The following is a 21,966-nucleotide window of genomic DNA, read 5'->3' as shown; positions in this document are numbered from 1 at the left end:
AACCTGGTACATCTGTTGTAACCAACAAATGGTAGGAGTATATGGTAAAAAAACCTTAGGTTTTAATGTTAAATCTGTATGGAAGGCCAAAACAGTGTATTATTGAGGTTACTCGTAGAGTTTTTCCGAAGCATACTGTTTTGGCCGTATCTCAGTTATTTCTCGACCGAATGTAACGAATCTGGCTTTAAAAGTTGGGTATTTACATGGGGTTTATGGTATAATACATAACTTAAAATAACTAAATTTGTTACCAATACTCAAAGTTAGGCTAGTAGAATTGCTAAACTGAGCTATTCTAATTAACTATACAGCCCGATGTGTAACTGACTCACTGACTCACTCACTGGGGATACAAATTCTAGACCACTTCTAGAAGTGCTAGGGAGTTGAAATTTGGCACGATTGTCAGTCTTGGTACCAAAACCCCGGGAAAATTCTGAAAAGTTGCATTTTTTTATTTTATCCCCCCCCTTTTTTAAGAATTTCCCCCCCCCCCAATGTTATTCTTATGGGAAATGACATTGAAAAATTCCAACTTTGGTATGCTCATCTGAACCACTTAGAAACGTGCTAGAGACTTGAAACTTGGTAGTATTGTCGTTAGGGATGGACGGGATTGAATTTTTAGTTCGGGACGGGACGGGATTTTTATTTCCTTCCCGATTTTCGGGACGGGACGGGACGGGATTTTTTTCTGTGCATAAAAAGAAAGTACTGTTTTGCAGTTACCAAAAAACACATACGAAATCAATTTTTACCATTTGTGGCACTGATCTATAGAAACCAAAAAATGGGTAACAATTTAGAGGTACCTATAGTAACTTGTGACTCGCGGGTCACGGGGTGATCGTCTGTATGACTCACAGTCACGGCGCGATCGTCGTCATGACTCACGATCACGGCGCGATCGTCGGTATGACTCGCGGTCACGGCGCGATCGTAGGTAGGACTCCATGGTCACGGCGCGATCGTCGTCATGACTCGCGGTCACGGCGCGATCGTCGGTATGACTCCGCGGTAACGGCGCGAACGTCGGTAGGACTCCGCGGTCACGGCGCGATCGTCGATATGACTCGCGGTCACGGCGCCATCGTCGGTATGACTCGCGGTCACGGCGCGATCGTCGGTATGACTCGCGGTCACGGCGCAATCGTCGGTAGGACTCCACGGTCACGGCGCGATCGTCGGTATGACTCGCGGTCACGGCGCAATCGTCGGTAGGACTCCACGGTCACGGCGCGATCGTCGGTATGACTCGCGGTCTCGGCGCGATCGTCGGTAGGACTCCACGGTCACGGCGCGATCGTCGGTATGACTCCGCGGTAACGGCGCGAACGTCAGTAGGACTCCGCGGTCACGGCGCGATCGTCGATATAACTCCGCGGTCACGGGGTTATCGTCGGTATGACTCGCAGTCACGGCGCGATCGTCGGTATGACTCGCGGTCACAGCGCGATCGTCGGTATGACTCGCAGTCACGGCGCGATCGTCGGTATGACTCGCGGTCACAGCGCGATCGTCGGTATGACTCGCGGTCACGGCGGTCACGGCGCGATCGTCGGTATGACTCGCGGTCACAGCGCGATCGTCGGCATGACTCGCGGTCACGGCGCGATCTTCGATATGACTCGCGGTCACGGCGCGATCGTCGATATAACTCCACGGTCACGGGGTTATCGTCGGTATGACTCGCGGTCACGGCGCGATCGTCGGTATGACTCGCGGTCACGGCGCGATCGTCGGTAGGACTCCATGGTCACGGCGCGATCGTCGGTATGACTCCGCGGTCACGGCGCGATCGTCGGTATGACTCGCGGTCACGGCGTGATCGTCGGTATGACTCGCGGTCACGGCGTGATCGTCGGTATGACTCATGGTCACAGCGCGATCGTCGGTATGACTTTGCGGTCGCGGCGCGATCGTCGTTATGACTCCGCGGTCAGTCGGTATGACTCCGCGGTCACAGCCCGATCGTCGTTATGACTCGCGGTCACGGTGCAATCGTCGGTCCAATAATCGCGGCCACGGCGCGATCGTCGTTATGACTCCACGGTCACGGTGCGATTGTCGGTCCAATAATCGCGGCCACGGCGCGATCGTCGTTATGACTCCGCGGTCACGGCGTGATCGTCGAAATGACTTCGTCTCCTGCGTTCGCGGACCTATCGCTCGCAATAACGGCGTTATCGGCACTCGCGAAGCGGAAAAATCGCCGACGATCGGACCAAATCCCGTCCCAAAAAATTCCCGAGTCAAATGTAATCCCGTCCCGATAATCGGGAATATTTTTTTCCCGAAAAATTCCCGAAATTTCGGGACCCGTCCATCCCTAATTGTCGTATGGGATCTTACATTAACGGTGAGTTTTGCAAAAGTCCCATTTTCAAATTTGAACACGCTTGCTACTGAGCGTCGCATATATGCGACGCCGCGGTCATTGCCACAGACCGAGGTATACATTTGAATCTTACACATAGACCGACTGTCACTTGGATAACAGTACACACAGACCACGGGCAAAAACCTGTAAAACAGCGATCATTTACATTGTAATACGCTACAATGGTGTTTGTAAATAAATTATTCTTGTTTATTTGTAATTTTTATAACCTTTTGTAATGTCGCATATTATACTTTTGAATCTTACACATAGACCGACTGTCACTTGGATAACAGTACACACAGACCACGGGCGAAAACCTGTAAAACAGCGATCATTTACATTGTAATACGCTACAATGGTGTTTGTAAATAAATTATTCTTGTTTATTTGTAATTTTTATAACCTTTTGTAATGTCGCATATTTGCGACGCCCGGTCTACAGCGAAGACAATAATGAAAATTATCATAGTTTTCTTGAAATAGACTAAACGTCGCATATATGCGACAGTTCATTTTTTTGTGTTTTAAGATGAAAGTAAGTAAAGAAATAAACAGATTATTCAAGAACAGTTTATAACTGGACAAATATAAAAGCTACATAGGATAATGCAGCATACATACTGCATACATACATACAGTGATGCAGAAAAGTAAAGACCAGTTTTTCCAACTATTATATGACGTCACCAATCATCATATCCACAGACCAAGCGACGCAGTTGTGCGTCAGACATCTCTGTAGACCACTGCAGGGAATTCGAATTCAGTGCCTTCAAATAGACCACTACAAAGATATAAGCATTTTAATAACATTAGAACCCCGACGCAAATATGCGTCGGCAGTCTATTTTAATGTGACAAGCCGTCGCATATATGCAGTCCATGGGTGGGAACCGGCCGTCGCATATGTGCGTCGCTGGTCCATGTGAATGGAAAATTTCGTACTATTGCAGTAGCGAACGTGTTAACCACCCTAAAAATTCAAAATGGCGGACCTCTAAAAACGACAAAACGCCTATAGCTCGAAAACGGTAAGAGCTAGAAAAGATTTGAAAGAATTTTCATGAACGGGAATTAAATTTTCTACAAAACCCTCTTAGGCGTTTTCCGAATACACTCCTTAACCCCCCTTAAAACGCCCTACCTTCAAAATTTAAATTTGGTAAATTTCTTTCAAATTTTTTTCTGGTTTGCGCTATTTTTTCATACTTAAATAATTTTTTTTGCAAACATTATTATTGCTTTGTATTATCCTTACTTTACTTAAAATTTTACTCAACGATGTTTTTTCGTAACTTTACTCCTTGACCCCTGAAACTTAATTTTAAAGTCAAAATTTTAAAGTTCTTACGAGCCCCATGTTATTCTCATCGAGAATAACATTGAATTGACTTTGTTATGATCATCTGAATCGTTTAGAAACGTGCTAGAGACTTGGAAATTTGGCAGTAACGTAGATTGGTATCTTAAATTAACGAGGAAATTTGCAAAAGTCCCATTTTCAATTTTTAACCCTCCCACAAATCCAAAATGGCGGACCTCTGAAACAACAAAACAGGTTTTTTTTTCAAACGGCTATAGCTCGAAGACGGTAAGAGCTAGAAACGATTTGAGGGAAAATCGTAGGTTCCGAATTAAATTTTCTACAAGACACTATTAAGCTTTTTTCGAAAATCGCACTGCCTTAACCTTCAATAAACGCCCTACTTTCAAAATTTGGTAAATTTCCTTCAAATTTTTAACGGTTTTTGCTATTTTTCCATACCTAAATAATTCCCTTTTGCAAATATTATTATTGCTTTGTATTCTCCTTAGTTTACTTAAAATTTTACACACTACGTGTTTTTTCATAGCTTTACTCCTTGACCCCCAAAACTTACTTTTAATGTCAAAATTTGAAAGGATTTGACCACTATTACGAGCCCCATGTTATTCTTATGGCGAATAACATTGAAATTTTAAGACTTCGGTATGCTCATTTGATTTGTTTAAAGACGTGCTAGAGACTTGAAATTTGGTAGTATTGTAGTACAGTAGACTCCCTCTTATCCGGACCCCTCGGGACCGAGGCCAGTCCGGATAACGGTTTTCCCGGTTAAACCTACGTCCCCAAACACTTGTTAAAACGGACCGTTTACTGTGATATTCAACTTAAATTTAGGAGAGCATTGTATTCAGTCACGTGATATCTGGTCTCAAATCTCTCCCACGAGAACAGTTGTTTCAGTACTGCCCACTTCCTGCCAATCTAGTCCGGTTAAACCAATGTGCTGATAAAAGTTGTCCGGTTAAAGAGATGTCATTTCCGCCAAGTGTAGTCCGGTTAAACAGATGTCCGGTTAAAAGGTGTCCGGATAAGAGGGAGTCTACTGTATGGGATCTTTAATTAACGGCGAATTATGCAAAAGACCGATTTTCAAATTTTTGACCCCGCCTCAACAATCCAAAATGGCGGACATCTAAAAACGACAAAACACGTTTTTTTTCAAACAGCTATAGCTCAAATACCCCCGCCGCAGCAAACCTGCAGACTAAGTGAATTTCTATTAACCTGATTGGATTTACACTAAAATGCCTCCATAAAAATATCACATTTATTTCCTATTTAAATAGAATTAGTTTAACAAGTAGGCTACATAGGGGTTATTACAAATGATGTTCATGATTTCATACATACATGAAATATAGTTTTATTTGTTATACGGAAAAATAAAATGGTTACAACTTTTGAAAAACTCAACAAGTTTTGACACAGATACACAGAACTGTAAATGCTCGATACGGGAACCCCTTGTGGTACGATACATGTCAATAATGTAGTCAAGCTCTTGCTAGACTTAAAGTGTGTCTAGGTCTATTGTTTCGATAGCATTGGTAATCCGTTGCTGGATCTCAAGTATGCTATCTGATAATGGTCAGTGTGTACGCCTTATCTTTGATGTAACCCCACAAGAAAAAAATCAGGGGGTGATGTCCGGAGATCTTGTAGGCCAGTTCAGGGGTGTGTCATTATTCGGACCACCGAGCTCGTTCCATATATCAGGCAGCACATTGTTAAGTTCAGCCCTACTACAAGTAACATTCAAATGCAGCCATTTCTCTAAAATTTCAAGTGTCACTTGCCAATATAGTGGTTACTAGGAGGATAGTCGTTTAACCTGGTTCTAAAGTGTCGTTGCACACTAATAACAGATTGGTTAATGTAATATTCCAACTGGCAAAAAGCTTTCCTGCCTTCAAATTCAGCCATTACACAACTCTTACAACAATTGACTTGACAAACAGCTTATATGTACCCAAACCAATGTAAATGAAACTTTATGAGTTTTTCTTTCCGATGGTACCAAATAAAATAGCTGGTACCAAATAAAATAAAATAGTACCAACGCTGATGAGGGGTCTTAAAATATTCTTGACTCCAACGGCAGCATAGGCTTTGGGTGATGTCTTGAGGTAAATTATCAATAAGAGGTGAGATCTTTGTTGGGTCAGGAACAGTTGTCAGAGAAGAGCTGATAAGAAAATGGCCAGGAGTTACAGCTGTCAGTTTAAAAAGTTTTGAGTTTGATATTGCTTCTTTTTGTTCTTGGTTGGAGTGATTTCTGTTATCAGCCATAGGCTTAGTAGACTTCAAAAAATGAAGGAGTGTGTGATGAAGTTTCAAACAGGTCTTACAAGTATTAGTCGACTTGCAGCGTTTAGCAAAGTGTTTACCAAGGCAATTTGTGCAGCGTTTTAAGTCGCGTACAACTTTAAGCCTTTCTTGAGGGGTTTTACTATTAAAGACAGGGCAACTGTATATTTTGTGATTTGTATGGCAGCAAAAACATTTAAAATCATTTGAAGTACATATCAAGGCCATAGGAGGATGTTGAAACTGAATTGATTCATCAATTTGACGTGGAACTTGGTGAGGGTTGGATATTTGGAGAGGAGCTGCTTGCTGACTGTGACGTAGAGATGCATCTTCACTGTTGTTACAAAAATCTTTGAGGAATTTGATTATTTCACTAGCTTGAGGAAAATCAGAAGAATTTATGCGTTTTGATTCAAAAACTTTACAGAGGTTGGAATTCATTTTTCGTAAGATCAACATACTTAGTAGGTAGTTGTCTTTCTTGACATTATAGTCAAGAACACTAAGAGCTTGTTCATTTTCATTAAACTCATTTAAAAATGATCTGAGGTTTTTGATAGATTTTTCAATAATATTGGGCAAATCGACAATTTTACTGAGGTGGACAGAGATTAGCCTACGCTTCGAGTGGTATCTTTCCCGTAAAGCATTATAGGCTACTGTATAGTTGCCAGACGAGATCGGTAAAGATTTGATTAAGTGTAAGGCTTCGCCTTCAAGTGAACTTATCAAGTACTGGTGTTTTTCAACAAGGGATAAGCTACTATTGTTGTGGATAGTAGTATCAAAAAGGTTAATGTAGGATATCCATGTTTTAGTGTCACCATTGAAGGACTTCAGTTCTAGCTTAGGCAATTTTACAATGCTAGAAGTAGGCCTAGAGGTTAGGTTTGATGTTACCGAGTTATTTGAAGTGTTCCTCATTAGAGTTCTGAATTAGAAGAGAAATTTTGGTTTGAATGTTAATTAAGAGTTCTGTTATGTCGTTCTGGAGCTTTAAAATAGCTTCTTCATTGTCAGAAAAAACTTAAGTGTCGTCATCAACATCAAGAAGCTTATCTAGGTTAGATTCAAAATTGGCAGAAATTGCTTTAGCTTCGTGCAAATAAAGGTTAAGTTTAGCGGTTTGAGCTTCTGTTATTTCTGATGGACACGATTGAATATACTCACTGATCGTATTTAATTTATTTATTTGCAATTTGCATCTATTGGAAAATGTGTAAAATCTCATTTTGAAAGTTAGGCCTAGATCGTTCAATGAGTTAAGTAATTGTCGAGCTATTGTAATTGGAAGGAGTAATTAGAGGATAAGGACAACTGAGGAATAAAATCTGGGTTTCTTTATTATTTTCTTGTGGGTATTGATTTATTGTTAGAACTTACGATGAGATGCGATGAGTTGTCTTCATTGTCTTCGAAGAATTACAAACATAACCTTACTTTTGACATGACGTTTGAAGCTGAAGTTGTAGACGAAATGAAGTGTCGACGAAGTGATGAATGCGGAGCAGAACTAGAAGAACGATGACGATGTTGAACACTTGGAATGAGAGGAGTGTGGACTGTATCGTGACGTAGACAAAAAGGTTCAAAAATAGCGATGCGGTATTGTCTTTGGCGGCTTCACGTTGGATGAAATACGTTCAACCGAGACATTTGAAATAACTTGAGAAAAAGTCGCACTAATGTTCGTAAATATAATCCGCGGCTCGAAGGACCAAAAATGTGCGGTGTAATTATATTATAGAGGAAAAAGTCGAGGGTTTTGGTATAAAGAGGTTGATTTATTACGATAAAAAATTAGTACGTGATGTTATGAGCGGTGATTTGAGACGAAAAAAATGAATGCAACAATGAAAATTGACATATGGTAATGTGATGGGAATTACAGATTGACTGTTAAAAACAAAGACATAAAATTAATACAAAAAACAAAGGCAACTTGACTGAACATATGCAGTTAGATTTTTATCCAACTTTTAGAATCGTACATTTTAATTTGTTTTCAACATCCAGTGAATTATTTCTTACACTTGTGTTTTTGGCAGGATTGCAAGGAAGTTATTGGTGTGGAAGTGATGGATGTGAACGTAGACGATGCCAAGAGACTGGCAGCCAAGAATGGACTGACCAACTGTGAGTTCCTCCAAGGCTCAGTAGATGATTTATTTCCGGAACTGGAAGAGAAACTTAAAGGAAAGAAAGTCGTGCCTATCCTGGATCCTCCACGAGCTGGCATCAGTAAGTTCCTTGGTTTTCCTTAAGTAGTCAGACTTGTGTAGGCTCTTATTATAGTTTTTCTTATAATAGCATTAAATTATGGGTTATGTCTAAAGATCAGTTCAACTTTTTTTGAAGCAACTACTAATGTGTCGATACCAAAATTTATCGATTCTTGATGCCAATATTGATACCTGAAAATCAATTCTCGATACCAATTATAGTTTTACCAAATTTTCTGAATGGATTGGTAATACAGTGTGTATACCAACCAGGGAAACCGGGATAGCCGGGTAAAAACCTTTAAGTTGAAGAGACCTGGAAAAACCGGGAAAAAGCCAGGATTTTTTAACAATTCCGGTTTTTATTTTAGCCCCGGTAGAAGATTGCAATCGTAAAACGCGCATTTGCCCCGATCGCGGAAGACTGTGATGAAGTTTCCATGACCGCGGGAGACGACGATACCGTCTACACGGCCACGGAAAATATTGATGATTTTGCCGTTTCCGTGACCGCGTAAGTCAATGATTATGTCTACACGGCCGTGGAAGACTTTCATGATTTTGCTGCTGTAAATTTGATCTTTTCAAAACAAAACAAGAATATTATAACAAAAAAATTAAACGTTCATCAAATATTTCAAAAACAACATGGTCAATTATCAACAAGGAAGTTATTAATGGCAAAAACCAAAAAGAACTGGAAAATATGGCATAAAGATTTAACAATAAGATAGTTAACAATCCAAAAGAAATTACAAATATTTTAAACTCATTTTTTACAAAATCTTCAAAGTTACATATAAAATTTTGTAATACAGTAGAGTCCCACAAACTCGGCGTAATGTGGACTGGAAGAGTGTCGAGTATGTGAAATGCCGGGTTATCAGGAACTAGGCAGGGTGTCCACCGACCAGGAAAACCGGGAATTATGCGAGAATTTTGTATTTAACCGGGAATTTTTTGCCGCGACCGCGGGAGACGCCGTTACGTTCCCGTCAACGCGGGAGACACCGATGACATTCCTGTCACTGCGGGAGACGACGATGACGTTTCCGTGACTGCGGGAGACGACGATGACATTTCCGTGATCGCACATGCAGACGATGACGTTTCCGTGTCCGCGGGAGTTAACAATGATGTTTTCGTACCCGCGGGAGACGACGATGACGTTTCCGTGACTTCGGGAGACGACGATGATTTTTCCGTGACTTCGGGAGACGACGATGACGTTTCCGTGATCGCGCATTCAGACGATGACGTTTCCGTGACCCCGTGAGACGATGATGATGTCCAAATGGCCGCGGGATATGTTAGTGATTTTGCCGCTATCGCGCATGCGGACGATGACGTTTCCTTGACCTCGGGAAACGATGATGACGTTTCTGTGACCGAGGGAGATGACGATGACGTTCCGGTGACCACGGGAGACGATGATGACGGTTCCGTGATCGCGGGTGAAGACAATGACGTTTCCATGACAGTGGGAGACGACGACGATGTTTTTGTGATCGCGGAAGATGACGATGACGTTTCCGTGACCGCGCATGCAAACGATGACGTTTCCGTGACTGCGGGAAACGATGATGATTTCCAACAGTATTGCTTGACGATGATGACCTCGGGAAATTATTTGATTTAAGCTACCATCGAGGAAGGTTATGATAACTTTACTGTGATCGCGGGAGACGATTATAATGTTTCCGTTACTGCTGGACTATATCAGGATTTTTCCACGACCACGGAAGACAGTGGTGATATTTCTGTTACTGAGTGAGATATTCAGGATTTTTCAGTTATTGCAGAAAACGATGATGGTGTCTCTACTACTGTGTTAGATGATTACAATATAACCCCGAGTTTAGCTTTAAGAAAAAATTTCAAAATGGCACACTTCTAGAAATTTTTTTAAAATATTTTTTTGTAATATCTTCATCTACCTTTAACGTGGTATTTATTTAATGTGTTTAGAAGGGTTTAAAACATTAATTGGCTACGTGCAATTTTTTTAATTTCTGCGTTATTATTTCTTTAGGCTACTTGGAAAACAACCCATTACTCAAAAATTAGGCTATATGAAAGTACATAAAACCAGGGGTTGGTGTAGTAATCCTTCAGAAAATTTGGAAAAATTGTTATGATCAGTATTAAATTAAGAATCTATTTTTCAGGTGTCTGTACAGAGATTCAATAAATTTTGGTATCGACATATCACTATTTTTAGGAAGTTATTAATAAATTGCAGGTTTAAGGATTAGTCTTTAGTTTTTGGATTATTTAATCAGTAATATATAAAAATTGAATACTTGTGTCAGGCAATATTACAGCAATCATAATTTTTTCCCCCTTAACTGAGAATGCTCTTTCCGATAACTAAAATAGCGAGCTGTGTTAGTGCTAAAACAGCATTGGGGGAGTTGGCGCAAAACACGTTGGAAATTTTAGTAAGAAAAGTACGACCTGAACATCCTGGATTTTTTTTTACTCATGAATTACTCATGATTTTTTTCTGGTTGGCCTGGTGGACATCCTGCTAGGGTTAAAAATAAGAACAATGCAATTTTTAAGCCTTTTAGCTGCCTTTGTTATTTATATTTATATTACAAGTCAGGATTAAGTCATCAGATATTGTATAATAAATCCTTGGTACGAGTTGCGAATGATTTTACTTGAGCTGGCTTGAGTACATGTTGAACTCGGACTCAAAAAATCACTAATCTTCTGAGCCAGGTGATGTTCGAGTTATCCAGACTGCCGGGTTATCGGGTGCCGAGTTTGCGGGACTCTACTGTACAGTAGAACCTCGCTAATTCGAATTTCAGAGGAAAGCCAATATATTTTGAATTATAGGAAGTTTAAAATATAGAGAGTTTGAATTATAGAGGTCAGAATAAATAAAATTCGAATTATGGAGATCCCAGTTTTAAGTGTAGAGTTTGAGAGAACGGAGACTAATGAACACATCGTGGGAACATCAATAAGAGCGTCAGTTCATGTTTGAACATGCATATTTTTTGTTCTAAATTCCAATTATAGAGGTTTTTGAACTATCGAGGTTCCAATTAGTGAGGTTCTACTGTACTACATTCGACACCTCTTCAAAAAATATATGTCATACCAAATTTTATTTTGAACCAGTAACTGATACCGAAATAATAACTATTATACAATCTTTAAAAAATAAAACAACATCTGGCTATGACGATTTATCAGTAAAAATTTTAAAAGATGTGAAAGAGGAGATGAAATTCATTTTAATGCACTTAATTAACTCATAATTTGTAACAGGAATTTTTCCAAATGAGCTTAAAATTGCTAGAGTGGTGCCTGTTTATAAAAAAACTCTAGGAAAGATATTTCAAACTACAGGCCAGTGTCAATTCTCCCGGCAATTTCAAAGGTATATGAGAAGGCAGTTTACAAAAGGTTGAACAGTTTCTTGAACCAGTATGATCTAATTGATAATGAACAACATGGTTTCCGTGCTGGTAGATCGACTGTACATCAGCGGTTAGTTTCATTGAAGCAGTGATAAATTCACTTTACAAGGGTTTAAATTCAGCTGGCATCTTCATGGACATGTCCCAGGCATTTGATAATGTAGACCACTATCAATTAATAGCTAAACTTGATAATTTGGGTATTAAAGGAGTCACTCTCAATTGGTTTAAATCATACTTAGAGGAACGTTACCAATTTGTGGAAATATCAACTTTGTCAAAAAACAGCATCATCCAAAAAACAAGATCCAATTTATCAAAGATATTATCTGGTGTCCCACAGGGATCGATTTTTGGTCCTCTTTTATTCATCTGTTACCTAAAAAATCTTCCAAATTCTCTAAATGACCCAGGTAGTAAGATAAGTATATATGCAGATGATATTAATCGTAACACAACTGGGAAATCCCTAACTAATTTAGAAATGTCTGCTAAATCAGAATTAAAAAGTCTGAATCGATTCTTGGTCCTCTTTTATTCATCTGTTACCTTAAAAATCTTCCAAATTCTCTAAATGACCCAGGTAGTAAGATAAGTATATATGCACATGATATTAATCTTAACACAACTGGGAAATCCCTAACTGATTTAGTAAATGTCTGCTAAATTAGAATTAAAAAATCTGAACCAGTTTTTAAAAGACCATAATTTAGCACTTAATGCTAGGAAAACTAATTTCATTCTTTTCAAAACAAAAAGAGACAAAAATGATAAAAGTATAAAGTTAGATATAAAAAAAAATTCCATTGCTCAAGTTTAGATGAGGATTTAAGCTGGGATAAACATGTTGAGTATTTAATAAGAAAACTAAATTCTGTTATATTCGTCCTAAGAACAATGTCATATCTCTGTGAAGGATCAGTCCTTAAAATGATATATCATGCTCATATTGAATCACATAACTCTGGAATTAGTATTCATGGTGGGACAAAGAAAAAGAATTTAAAAAAGATTTTGAAAATACAAAAAAAGCAATTTAATCAGATTAATACATAAATTAAAATATAACCAGTCCTTCAAATCTTATTTTAAAGGGATGGGCATTTTTACAGTTCACACCTTATATATTTTTGAAACAATTAAATATTTTTTTAAATATTGCTGAAACTCATGAATTACCTGTGCATAATTATAATACAAGGGGTAAAAATTATTTAGTTAAAGAACAACCAAGACTTGAACTTTTAAAAATACAGTGGGGTTGTATAGTTGCATATAGTGGCAGAATATTTCAGTTCTGGCGGGGAGGCTGCAATTTTAGGTGGTTATGGTATACAAGTTTCTGAACCTAAAACCACCCAGACCCCAACTTTTAAGGACCTCGGTCGTCCGTAATGACGTCATCAAGATGGCGGCCGTAAAAGGATGCTGGGTCGCCATGAATTGGCTATAATAACCGAATGCCTGAACCAATTTTTATGAAATTTGGCACACAAGTACTTCAATACATTATCTCGGCCCAGGTTGTCAATGGTCAAGTTTGATCAAGTCGTTTCAAAATGGCGGACGTTAAAAGCTAAAATAAAAAAAAATCTTTCAGTGTTTTTTGTTCTCAACTCCCTCCAGAGATCTGCAGTAACCTATTCACTTTCCATGCAATGAAAGGTTGCACTACTGTCTCTGCATTTCATGGAATAGGCAAAATCCCACCACCTCAGCAAACCTGCAGATTAAGCGAGTTTCCATTTCCCTGAGTTGAATTTCAATTAAATCCATTTCAATAACATTAGGTTTCATGAGTACCTGGGTATTAAAGGAGTCACTCTCAATTGGTTTAAATCATACTTAGAGGAACGTTACCAATTTGTGGAAATATCAACTTTGTCAAAAAACAGCATCATCCAAAAATTAAAAGTTAATTTCTAAATAACTGGAACCCTAAACTAAAATTATGGCTTCGAAATTCCCTAGTTCTCAAAATTATCTTTCTTTCAACACAAAAATCATGAAAATCCGTCGAGTGGTTGATTCAGAATCGTGAAATAAAAAACCCTGTTACGTTTTAATATTATAAGATATAATGTCATTTTCTCACTATTTATATCTTCAACATGTGTTAAACTATGAAAATAAGTCATTAAGTCTAGCTGAAAACACATTAATAAATGACGATATCTTTTAAATACAGAATAATAAAATAAATCACATTTTAAAAACATTTTATTTCCTAACTTTTACCCTTGAACAGGGTGAGGAGGCCAACATTTTTTTACTGATTATCAACAAAAATTATCAATTATAATTTCACGAAAGCCGCTGATGAGTGAGCTGTGAAGAGCAGACAGTAATTGTTAGAATCAGTAGTTGTTTCATTTTGCCTTTTGCCTTTTTACAGAGAGCTGATCTTCTTAAATTTGCTATTTGTTCTGGATCAGTTGCTTTGGTACATTGTGAGAATTATGTAAACAGTTTTTATTCAGATTGAGATTATTAAAAGAATTGCAGTATTGTATCAGTAAAACATTTATTTCTTGTAGTTTACAGTAATAGTAGGGAAAACACGATTTTAATAGTATTAAAGTTTATTTCCTACATTAGTGGCGACCGTGACAGGACAATTCCTTATTTATAGACTGATATAATATTGCAATGAAGTTTTTAGCGAATTTCCCATAAGGGAATAAGCTATTACCATAGTACTCATGGTAAGACCTGGACCCGGGACCGATTATACTTTTTCGTTTTGAGGTCCCTAGGGGCCAAAAACACCATCCGTTCAAATTCATATATATATTTATATATGTGTCCGTTAGCGCGATAACTCGAGCAAAAATCATCCGATTTTGTATAAACGTGTAAACCTACGTTTATTCAAACGAGTTAGCGAACCAGCATGATCAGACTATGGGAACAGGGGTTTATATGGGGTAAAAATTGGTTTTTCCCATTTTTGAACCTAAAAACTTAAAATTTAGCAATTTCTTTTCAAACCATTTTGTAGAGCTTAAAAAAACAAATAATTTAGTATATTGAAGCGTTATTATGCACTTATTGGTTAAGGAGAAAATTCCAAAAATCGGTCAATTTAAAATTCCCATGTTATTTTTATGGAGAATAAGTAACGTCCATGTCACTGGCCCGGCCATGACGGAATTAGTACATAAGAATTATGCTAATATTTAGTACCTATTTCGTACTATTTAGTACCAACAAACAAAAAATTAGTACCCCACTCGGTACCGGATAACTAATTAATTTAGGATTCCGGGCCAGTGACATGCTGGCCCGGCCATTTTCGAATTTGATCCTAATATGTATACCATCATTTAGTACCTATTTCGTACTATTTTGTACCTCCATTAATTTAATTTGTACCTCAAAGAAACCCAAGCTACGTGCCCGTTAACTGTACAGGTCAATGACCCCTCAGCCCGGCCATATCGTAACCTATGGTGTTAATCTATACTACTATTTAGTACTTATTTCGTACTATTTTGTACCTCCATTAATATAATTTGTACCTCAAAGAAACCCAAGCTACGGGCCCGTTAACTGTACAGATCCATGGCCCCTCAGCCTGGCTATATCGGAACCTATGGTTATAAGCTATACTACTATTTAGTACTTATTTCGTACTATTTTGTACCTCCATTAATATAATTTGTACTTCTAAAATAACTACTAAAAAAAACTACTAAAAAAACTGAAAGACAGATAATTTTGAAAACTAGGGAATGTTGAAGCCATAATTTTAGTTTAGGGTTTCAGTTTTTTAGAAGATAAGTTTAAAATTGTAAAAAGTCTAGCAGCCGATGCTAACATTCTACATTCTAGAAATATTGATATTACTTCAGTTTTAGTTGACTACTAAATTCCCGTACGTAGGACGGGCCAACAGCTCGTTAAGTTTTACAACATAAATTAATTAAGAAAAAAGAAAGAAAAATTAACAAAGTTGTGAACTTAATGTTGAATGAAATAAAAAAATCACCACAGTACCCTCGCACAAAAATAGCCTAAACCTCAACACATTGATTACTTGGGTTGTATGAGTAGTACATATTGTTTAATATGAAGAACTAAATAGTTGGAGATAACCACCAAATAACTGCATCACTTGTTAATTATTGAGTACTAAATAATAGCATACCTCATAACTAGAAACTGTGACATGGCCGGGCTGAGGGGTAATTAACCACTAACAATAACATGATTACACATACAATATGTAACATAAGTAGCTTGTTTATCTTTGAGGTAATTTTTTTACCTCGAAAGGTACAAAAAAGTACGAACAAGGTACTAAATAGTAGCATAGCTTATAACTAGAGGTTCCGATATGGCCGGGCTGAGGGGTCATTGACCTGTACAGTTAACGGGCCCGTAGCTTGTTTATATTTGAAGTACAAATTAATGGAGGTACAAAATAGTACGAAATAAGTACTAAATAGTAGTATAGCTTATAACCATAGGTTCCGATATGGCCGGGCTGAGGGGTCATTGACCTGTACAGTTAATGGGCCCGTAGCTTGGTTTTCTTTGAGGTACAAATTATATTAATGGAGGTACAAATTATATTAATGGAGGTACAAAATAGTACAAAATAAGTACTAAATAGTAGTATAGCTTATAACCATAGGTTCCGATATGGCCAGGCTGAGGGGTCATTGACCTGTGCAGTTAACGGGCCCGTAGCTTGGTTTTCTTTGAGGTACAAATTATATTAATGGAGGTACAAAATAGTACGAAATAGGTACTAAATGATGGTATACATATTAGGATCAAGTTCGAAAATGGCCGGGCCAGCATGTCACTGGCCCGAAATCCTAAATTAATTAGTTATCCGGTACCAAGTGGGGTAGTAATTTTTTGTTTGTTGGTTCTAAATAGTATGAAATAGGTACTAAATATTAGCATAATTCTTATGTACTAATTCCGTCATGGCCGGGCCAGTGACATGGACGTGAATGAGTAAACTGTTGTAGTTTGCTTGTTTATGCACATATTTTGATCAAATTTTGAAAATGTATTTATTTCATACTAAACTATTAAATTTTACAAAAAAACACCTTTTTACCCTCCCTGTTGCAGCAAACCTAAGTACTCGTTAAACTAATGTTATTTAAAAAGGGAATAAATGTGACATTTTTAAGGAGACATTTTAGTGTAAATCCGATCAGGCATATGTAAATTCGCTTAGTCTGCAGGTTTGCTGCGGCGGGGGTATTATATTTTCAATAGTCTTTCTGAGAGTACATTATTGAGTCAAGATGGATATTACGAAAGTAAAGAAATCAAGAGGAGTCACAAGAAGAACATTAACTAAAACTAAAAATGAAATTGAAGGAATTTTAAAAGATGAAAATACTGACTTCATAAGAATTAAAGCATTACTAAAAAGGCTTGACACACATTACTCTACCCTAGTTGACCAAGATGCAGTTATTTATCAAAATTTGTTGGATATTGATGGAACTGGTGATAACGAAATGGATAAGGAGAAGGACGAGCAAGAAGAATACTCCATGTTATACCAAATTGTAAAGGAAACAGTTGAACCACTTTTGGAAAGAGATGTAAGGTCGGTAAGTGGAGCATCACAGAAGTCTGAGCAGGTAAATCTAGCTAATAACTGTTCTTACAAACTTCCAGTACAAAAACTAAAAGAGTTTAATGGGGAATTAAAAGAATGGTTACCTTTTTGGTCTCAGTTTTCCAAAATTCACAATGATAACTCAATTGACCCAAATGACAAAATACAATATTTGATAATGGCTACTGTTCCTAATTCAGTTGCTAGGGAAGTTGTCGAAAGCTATCCAGCCACTGGAGAAATGTACCCGGAAGTTGTCAAAGCATTGAAATGCCGTTTTGGCCGAGAAGATTTACTTACAGAGTATTATATTAGGGAATTGTTAAAAATAATAATTGCTCATGCCTCATCTGCCAAAATGCTTTCTATATCAGAGTTGTACGATAAGTTACAAAGCCATCTAAGAAACTTAGAAACTTTAGGAGTGTCATCAGACACATGTGCCCCCATTCTTTTGCCTTTGGTTTCTTCATGTTTACCTGAGGATGTTCTCAAACTTTGGGAAAGATCAAGCTACAGTAGATCTAAAGTTAGTAATAACACGTCTAAGGACTTTTTAGAAGATTTACTTAACTTCCTTAAGGAGGAAATAGAGGGAGAACAAAAGGTTAAACTAGCAATATCTGGGTTTGGGTTGACAAAAAATTATTCTAAAGACAAAAGTAGGTCCACTAAGTTTTCTACCCCGTCTCATGTAAATAGATCAAGTCATTCAAGCTAATTATCCACAGCTTTAAGTATGTCAATGAAGAATGAAAAACCGGTAGGTTCAGGCTGTGTATTTTGTTCATTGTCACACAAATCCCAAGACTGTATTAAAGCTCAATATATGTCACTATCAGATAGAAAAAATATTGTAAACAATAAAAAGGCATGTTTTTGTTGTTTGAAGCCAGGTCACATTGCCAGTAAATGCAAGAACAGACCTAAGTGTATGGTTTGCAAAAAATCTCATTTTGTTATAATGTGTGACTCGGTAGGTCAAAGTCAAAATAACCCTACAGAGAAGAATTTAGGTAGAGAAAATTCAGATAGTCAAACCAAAGCCACTAAATCAGATGAAGCACTTGCCAACACCAACACATGCAATGATCTGATGCAAACCTTAAAAGTAAATGTAAGAGGTCCTAATGGTGTATTTTGCGTAAGAGCCTTAATAGATTGTGGCTCCCAAAGATCATATATTTTGTCCAGTAGAGCTACCAAAGTAGGGTATACTGCCATTTGTCAAGAAAATGTTCAACATAGTCTTTTTGGTGGAAGCAGTACGAATGTCATCTGTAATAATGTGTACGTACTTAAACTATCTTCCTTAGATGACAGTTACAGGTGTCATTTTGAAGTTTTGGACCAAAAACAGATATGTGGTAACATTTCCCCTGTTACAAGAGGACCCTGGATTGAAGAGCTAGCTACTCAAAATGTTAATTTGAACGATCTTGATTCTTATGGACCTATAGAGGTGTTGATAGGAGCTACAAACAATGGTTCTGTAGATAGCTTGGGTTAAAGAGGGAGGGGAATTTAGCATTTCGCAACGTTTGAAAAAAACTATATCGTACGCGCGCCGTAGCGACTGATGTTTAATGTACTAAAGACAATATAAAAATTAATTTAATATCACCAGTACATTTAAATTATTTATAAAACATCTGTTAGTATTACCAACCAGCATAAATTGTTTACAACAATTAATAACAAAAATGTATTTCTCTATCAATGAATTTGTACATTGCAAAAATTATGTTTTAGCTTACGATTTAGAAATTAACAGCAGCGTGAAAAAAGTTACAAATGCGAGCAAATCGCTTCTACGTTGACTGTCCGTCTTTATGGAGTTTTCCGTCGTAGGCAAACTCAATCTAGACGGCTGGAGCAATCATTTTCTAATTGTGTGGTGGTAATAAAGACTACAGTAGACCCCCTCTTAACCGACCCTAATGGGACCGGACCTAGGTCGGATAATTCAAAAGGTCGGATGAAACGGACAATCCCTAAAATCATAACATAATGAAGTGCTATTAATTTGGAATTATATGATCATTATTTTGAAATCATACTTGCATTATTTATAAAATAAACTACTCTTATCTCTTTTTTCGTATTGATAGAAAAGTCACAAATAAACACAAAACACGGTTAAGTCAAATAGGCCTACTTTCAGTGGAAAATATTATAATACTAGGCAAGAGTCAATAAAATTCCTATTTTAATAACTTTAGTACTGTAATTTATTGATTGATGCTTTCCAAATCCATTGTAATACAGTACAGAACCTTTTGTCGACATTAAAGATACAATCAATAATTTTGTTACAAGACATGACCTTTGTTTATAGCCTCTCACTGGAGGCTCAAGGCACAAAAACTATTTTGACCTTGGAGTTGTTAACCCCCTTTCCCAGCCCTCCCTACAAGTTGCGTTGTTTGTTTACTCCAGCTATAAGATAATCAGTTCTCAAAATGGTAACACACTTTATGATGTTATAAATTTGCCGCACAGATAACAAACAGATCAGATGAGCTCGAGCTACAAACGATGATGACAAACTGACAATAGGCTATGCTATATTTTTTGTGATCAACACAAAATAACTCTTAATAATTCTTAGTCATATCCTGTGGAGATAAGCGTATGGTTCAGTTCTCATCGCCCAGCGTGGGAGCGGAAATGCCGAGATTCCTAGAAAGCGGCGGTTAAACCGAGCTGCTCTCAAAGCAAGGTCGGTTAAAACAAACTGTATTATTTTACGATCGAAGGCGGATAATCCGATTATCGGTTAATACGAGGTCGGTTAAGAGGGGGTCTACTGTATATCGATGAGTGCAAACTTCAATACGAGGTGGTGTTTAAAAAATATCCCAGGAATTTCCCCTACGGGGTCTTAAAATATCAATGTTAAAATATCAAAAACATAAACAAATATATACATCAGCTGTTGACTTAAATTGTGTTAGAGGTGGTTGTGCTTAAATGCAGTACATCACGAAACGAATGATAGAATCATTGTATCTTTCAGTACGGATTTATTGAAAATAACCTAATTTAAATGGGAGAAATACCTTAAATAAAAGTCTAGAGGTTTCCACTAAATATTATTGTTTAATTTATCGTACTTTTAAAAGTAATTAACAATTAACTGTTTAGATTAAATAAAAATGGACCACTTTGGTTGAAAAGCCTAAAAGAACGTCTCTTTGTTTATTTTTCTCTTCTTGGCAACCAAAATTCAATAAAACTATTTAAAACATCTGTCAGCTGATAGGTCTGTCGGGAGTATTTCATTTGGTCCAAAATCGTTTGGTCCAACAGTTGTAAAACAGTTCGTTTGGTCCAAAATCAATTTAGCATCCAGTTGGGGAGTATTTCATTTGGTCCAAAATCGTTTGGTCCAACAGTTGTAAAACAGTTCGTTTGGTCCAACACTCTAAATACGAGTTCGTTTGGTCCAACAGTATGAACTATTGCGTCCCTCTCATTGAAGGCGTTCAAATAATCGCCGTCACGTCGTCAACCCAACCGCCTGCCTTCCGAGGCCTATTTGTTGTTTTGTGTTATGTTTAAATAATTGATATGTTTGCATTTATATACACGTACATATACATTTATTTATTTATATATAATGTGTTTGTGTCCTGTTTACTTTTTATCCCCAGTCAATCTTAAAACAACGCGTTTTAATTCCCTAGATTTGTGGATAAACATTGACTTTGCTTTGAGTTTGCATTTAATGAAACAGATGGTTTATTTAATTTATTTATATATTAAATTCAATCTATGTTTGTTGTGTGTTTGTCATGGTATTTGTAAGAATCATGTAGTTAATAATACGAATATATAAAGTGAATTTCTCAGTGAAGATATATCCTATTTGTAAAACTTCCCAAAATGTTATGTTTACTCCCCATGAGAACCAAGAATAAATTATTGAAAAGAAAAGAGTTTGTATTTGTTGTGGCTTATTGTCAATGGTGTTATCTTAACCATTAACTCTATCTATATATATAATAGAGGAGGTATGTATTTATTTATGTATGTATGTACCCTATTGACTCTAAAAGCCAAGTTAGTGTTAAGTTTGGTATGTTTATAATCGCAGTATTATAATCAATGAAAGAGATGGTAATTCTTAAAGATTGTTATCTTTTATTCTATACCTACACAATGTAACATAAATCATGAAAAATAATTGTGCGTGCTATCTCAGATATACAATTGCCTCGCAATTTGTCATAAACCGACCACATATTACTTTCACTAAAAGAAGGAATGCCAATAATACTAATGTGAAACTTAGGTCCACCCAAGCTGTGCAACGGAACCAGACTGACTATAAAATACCCCCGCCGCAGCAAACCTGCCGTCTAAGCGAATTTCCATTTGGCTGAATTGATTTTCAATCGATCTATTTAAATGACATTAGGTTTAACGAGTACCTAGGTTTGCTGCTACAAGGAAACTAATAAAGTGTGTGTTTTAAGTAAAATAATTATTGCTTAGTAGAAAATTAATATATTTGCCAAGTTTGATCAAAAGATATCCATAAACAAGCAAACTACAACATTTTACAATATTCTCCATAAGAATAACATGGGAATTTTAAATTTACAATTTTTTAGTCTTCTCCGTAACCAATAACCGTACAAAAACACTTTGATATACTGAATTGTTTGTTTTTTTAAGCTCTTTAA

The 21,966-nt window shown here is 37.2% G+C and overlaps 1 protein-coding gene across 2 annotated transcripts in view; it reads left to right on the top strand.

The window, feature by feature from the left end:
- LOC128987784 (tRNA (uracil-5-)-methyltransferase homolog B-like) overlaps nt 1-21,966 on the top strand; it is a 114,507-nt gene that overhangs the window by 82,861 nt on the left and 9,680 nt on the right. For both annotated transcript variants that reach the window (XM_054408803.1, XM_054408804.1), the window contains one exon: nt 8,072-8,264. In XM_054408803.1, the coding sequence (XP_054264778.1) occupies nt 8,072-8,264 (193 nt within the window). The remainder of the gene's footprint in view (nt 1-8,071; nt 8,265-21,966) is intronic.

This window comes from Macrosteles quadrilineatus, unplaced genomic scaffold (assembly GCF_028750875.1).
Source record: "Macrosteles quadrilineatus isolate MER2022 unplaced genomic scaffold, UCM_ALF_1.0 Scaffold_2__2_contigs__length_208266976, whole genome shotgun sequence".
NCBI classification, from domain to species: Eukaryota; Metazoa; Arthropoda; class Insecta; order Hemiptera; family Cicadellidae; genus Macrosteles; species Macrosteles quadrilineatus.
This window is presented reverse-complemented; position numbering and strand designations above follow the sequence as displayed.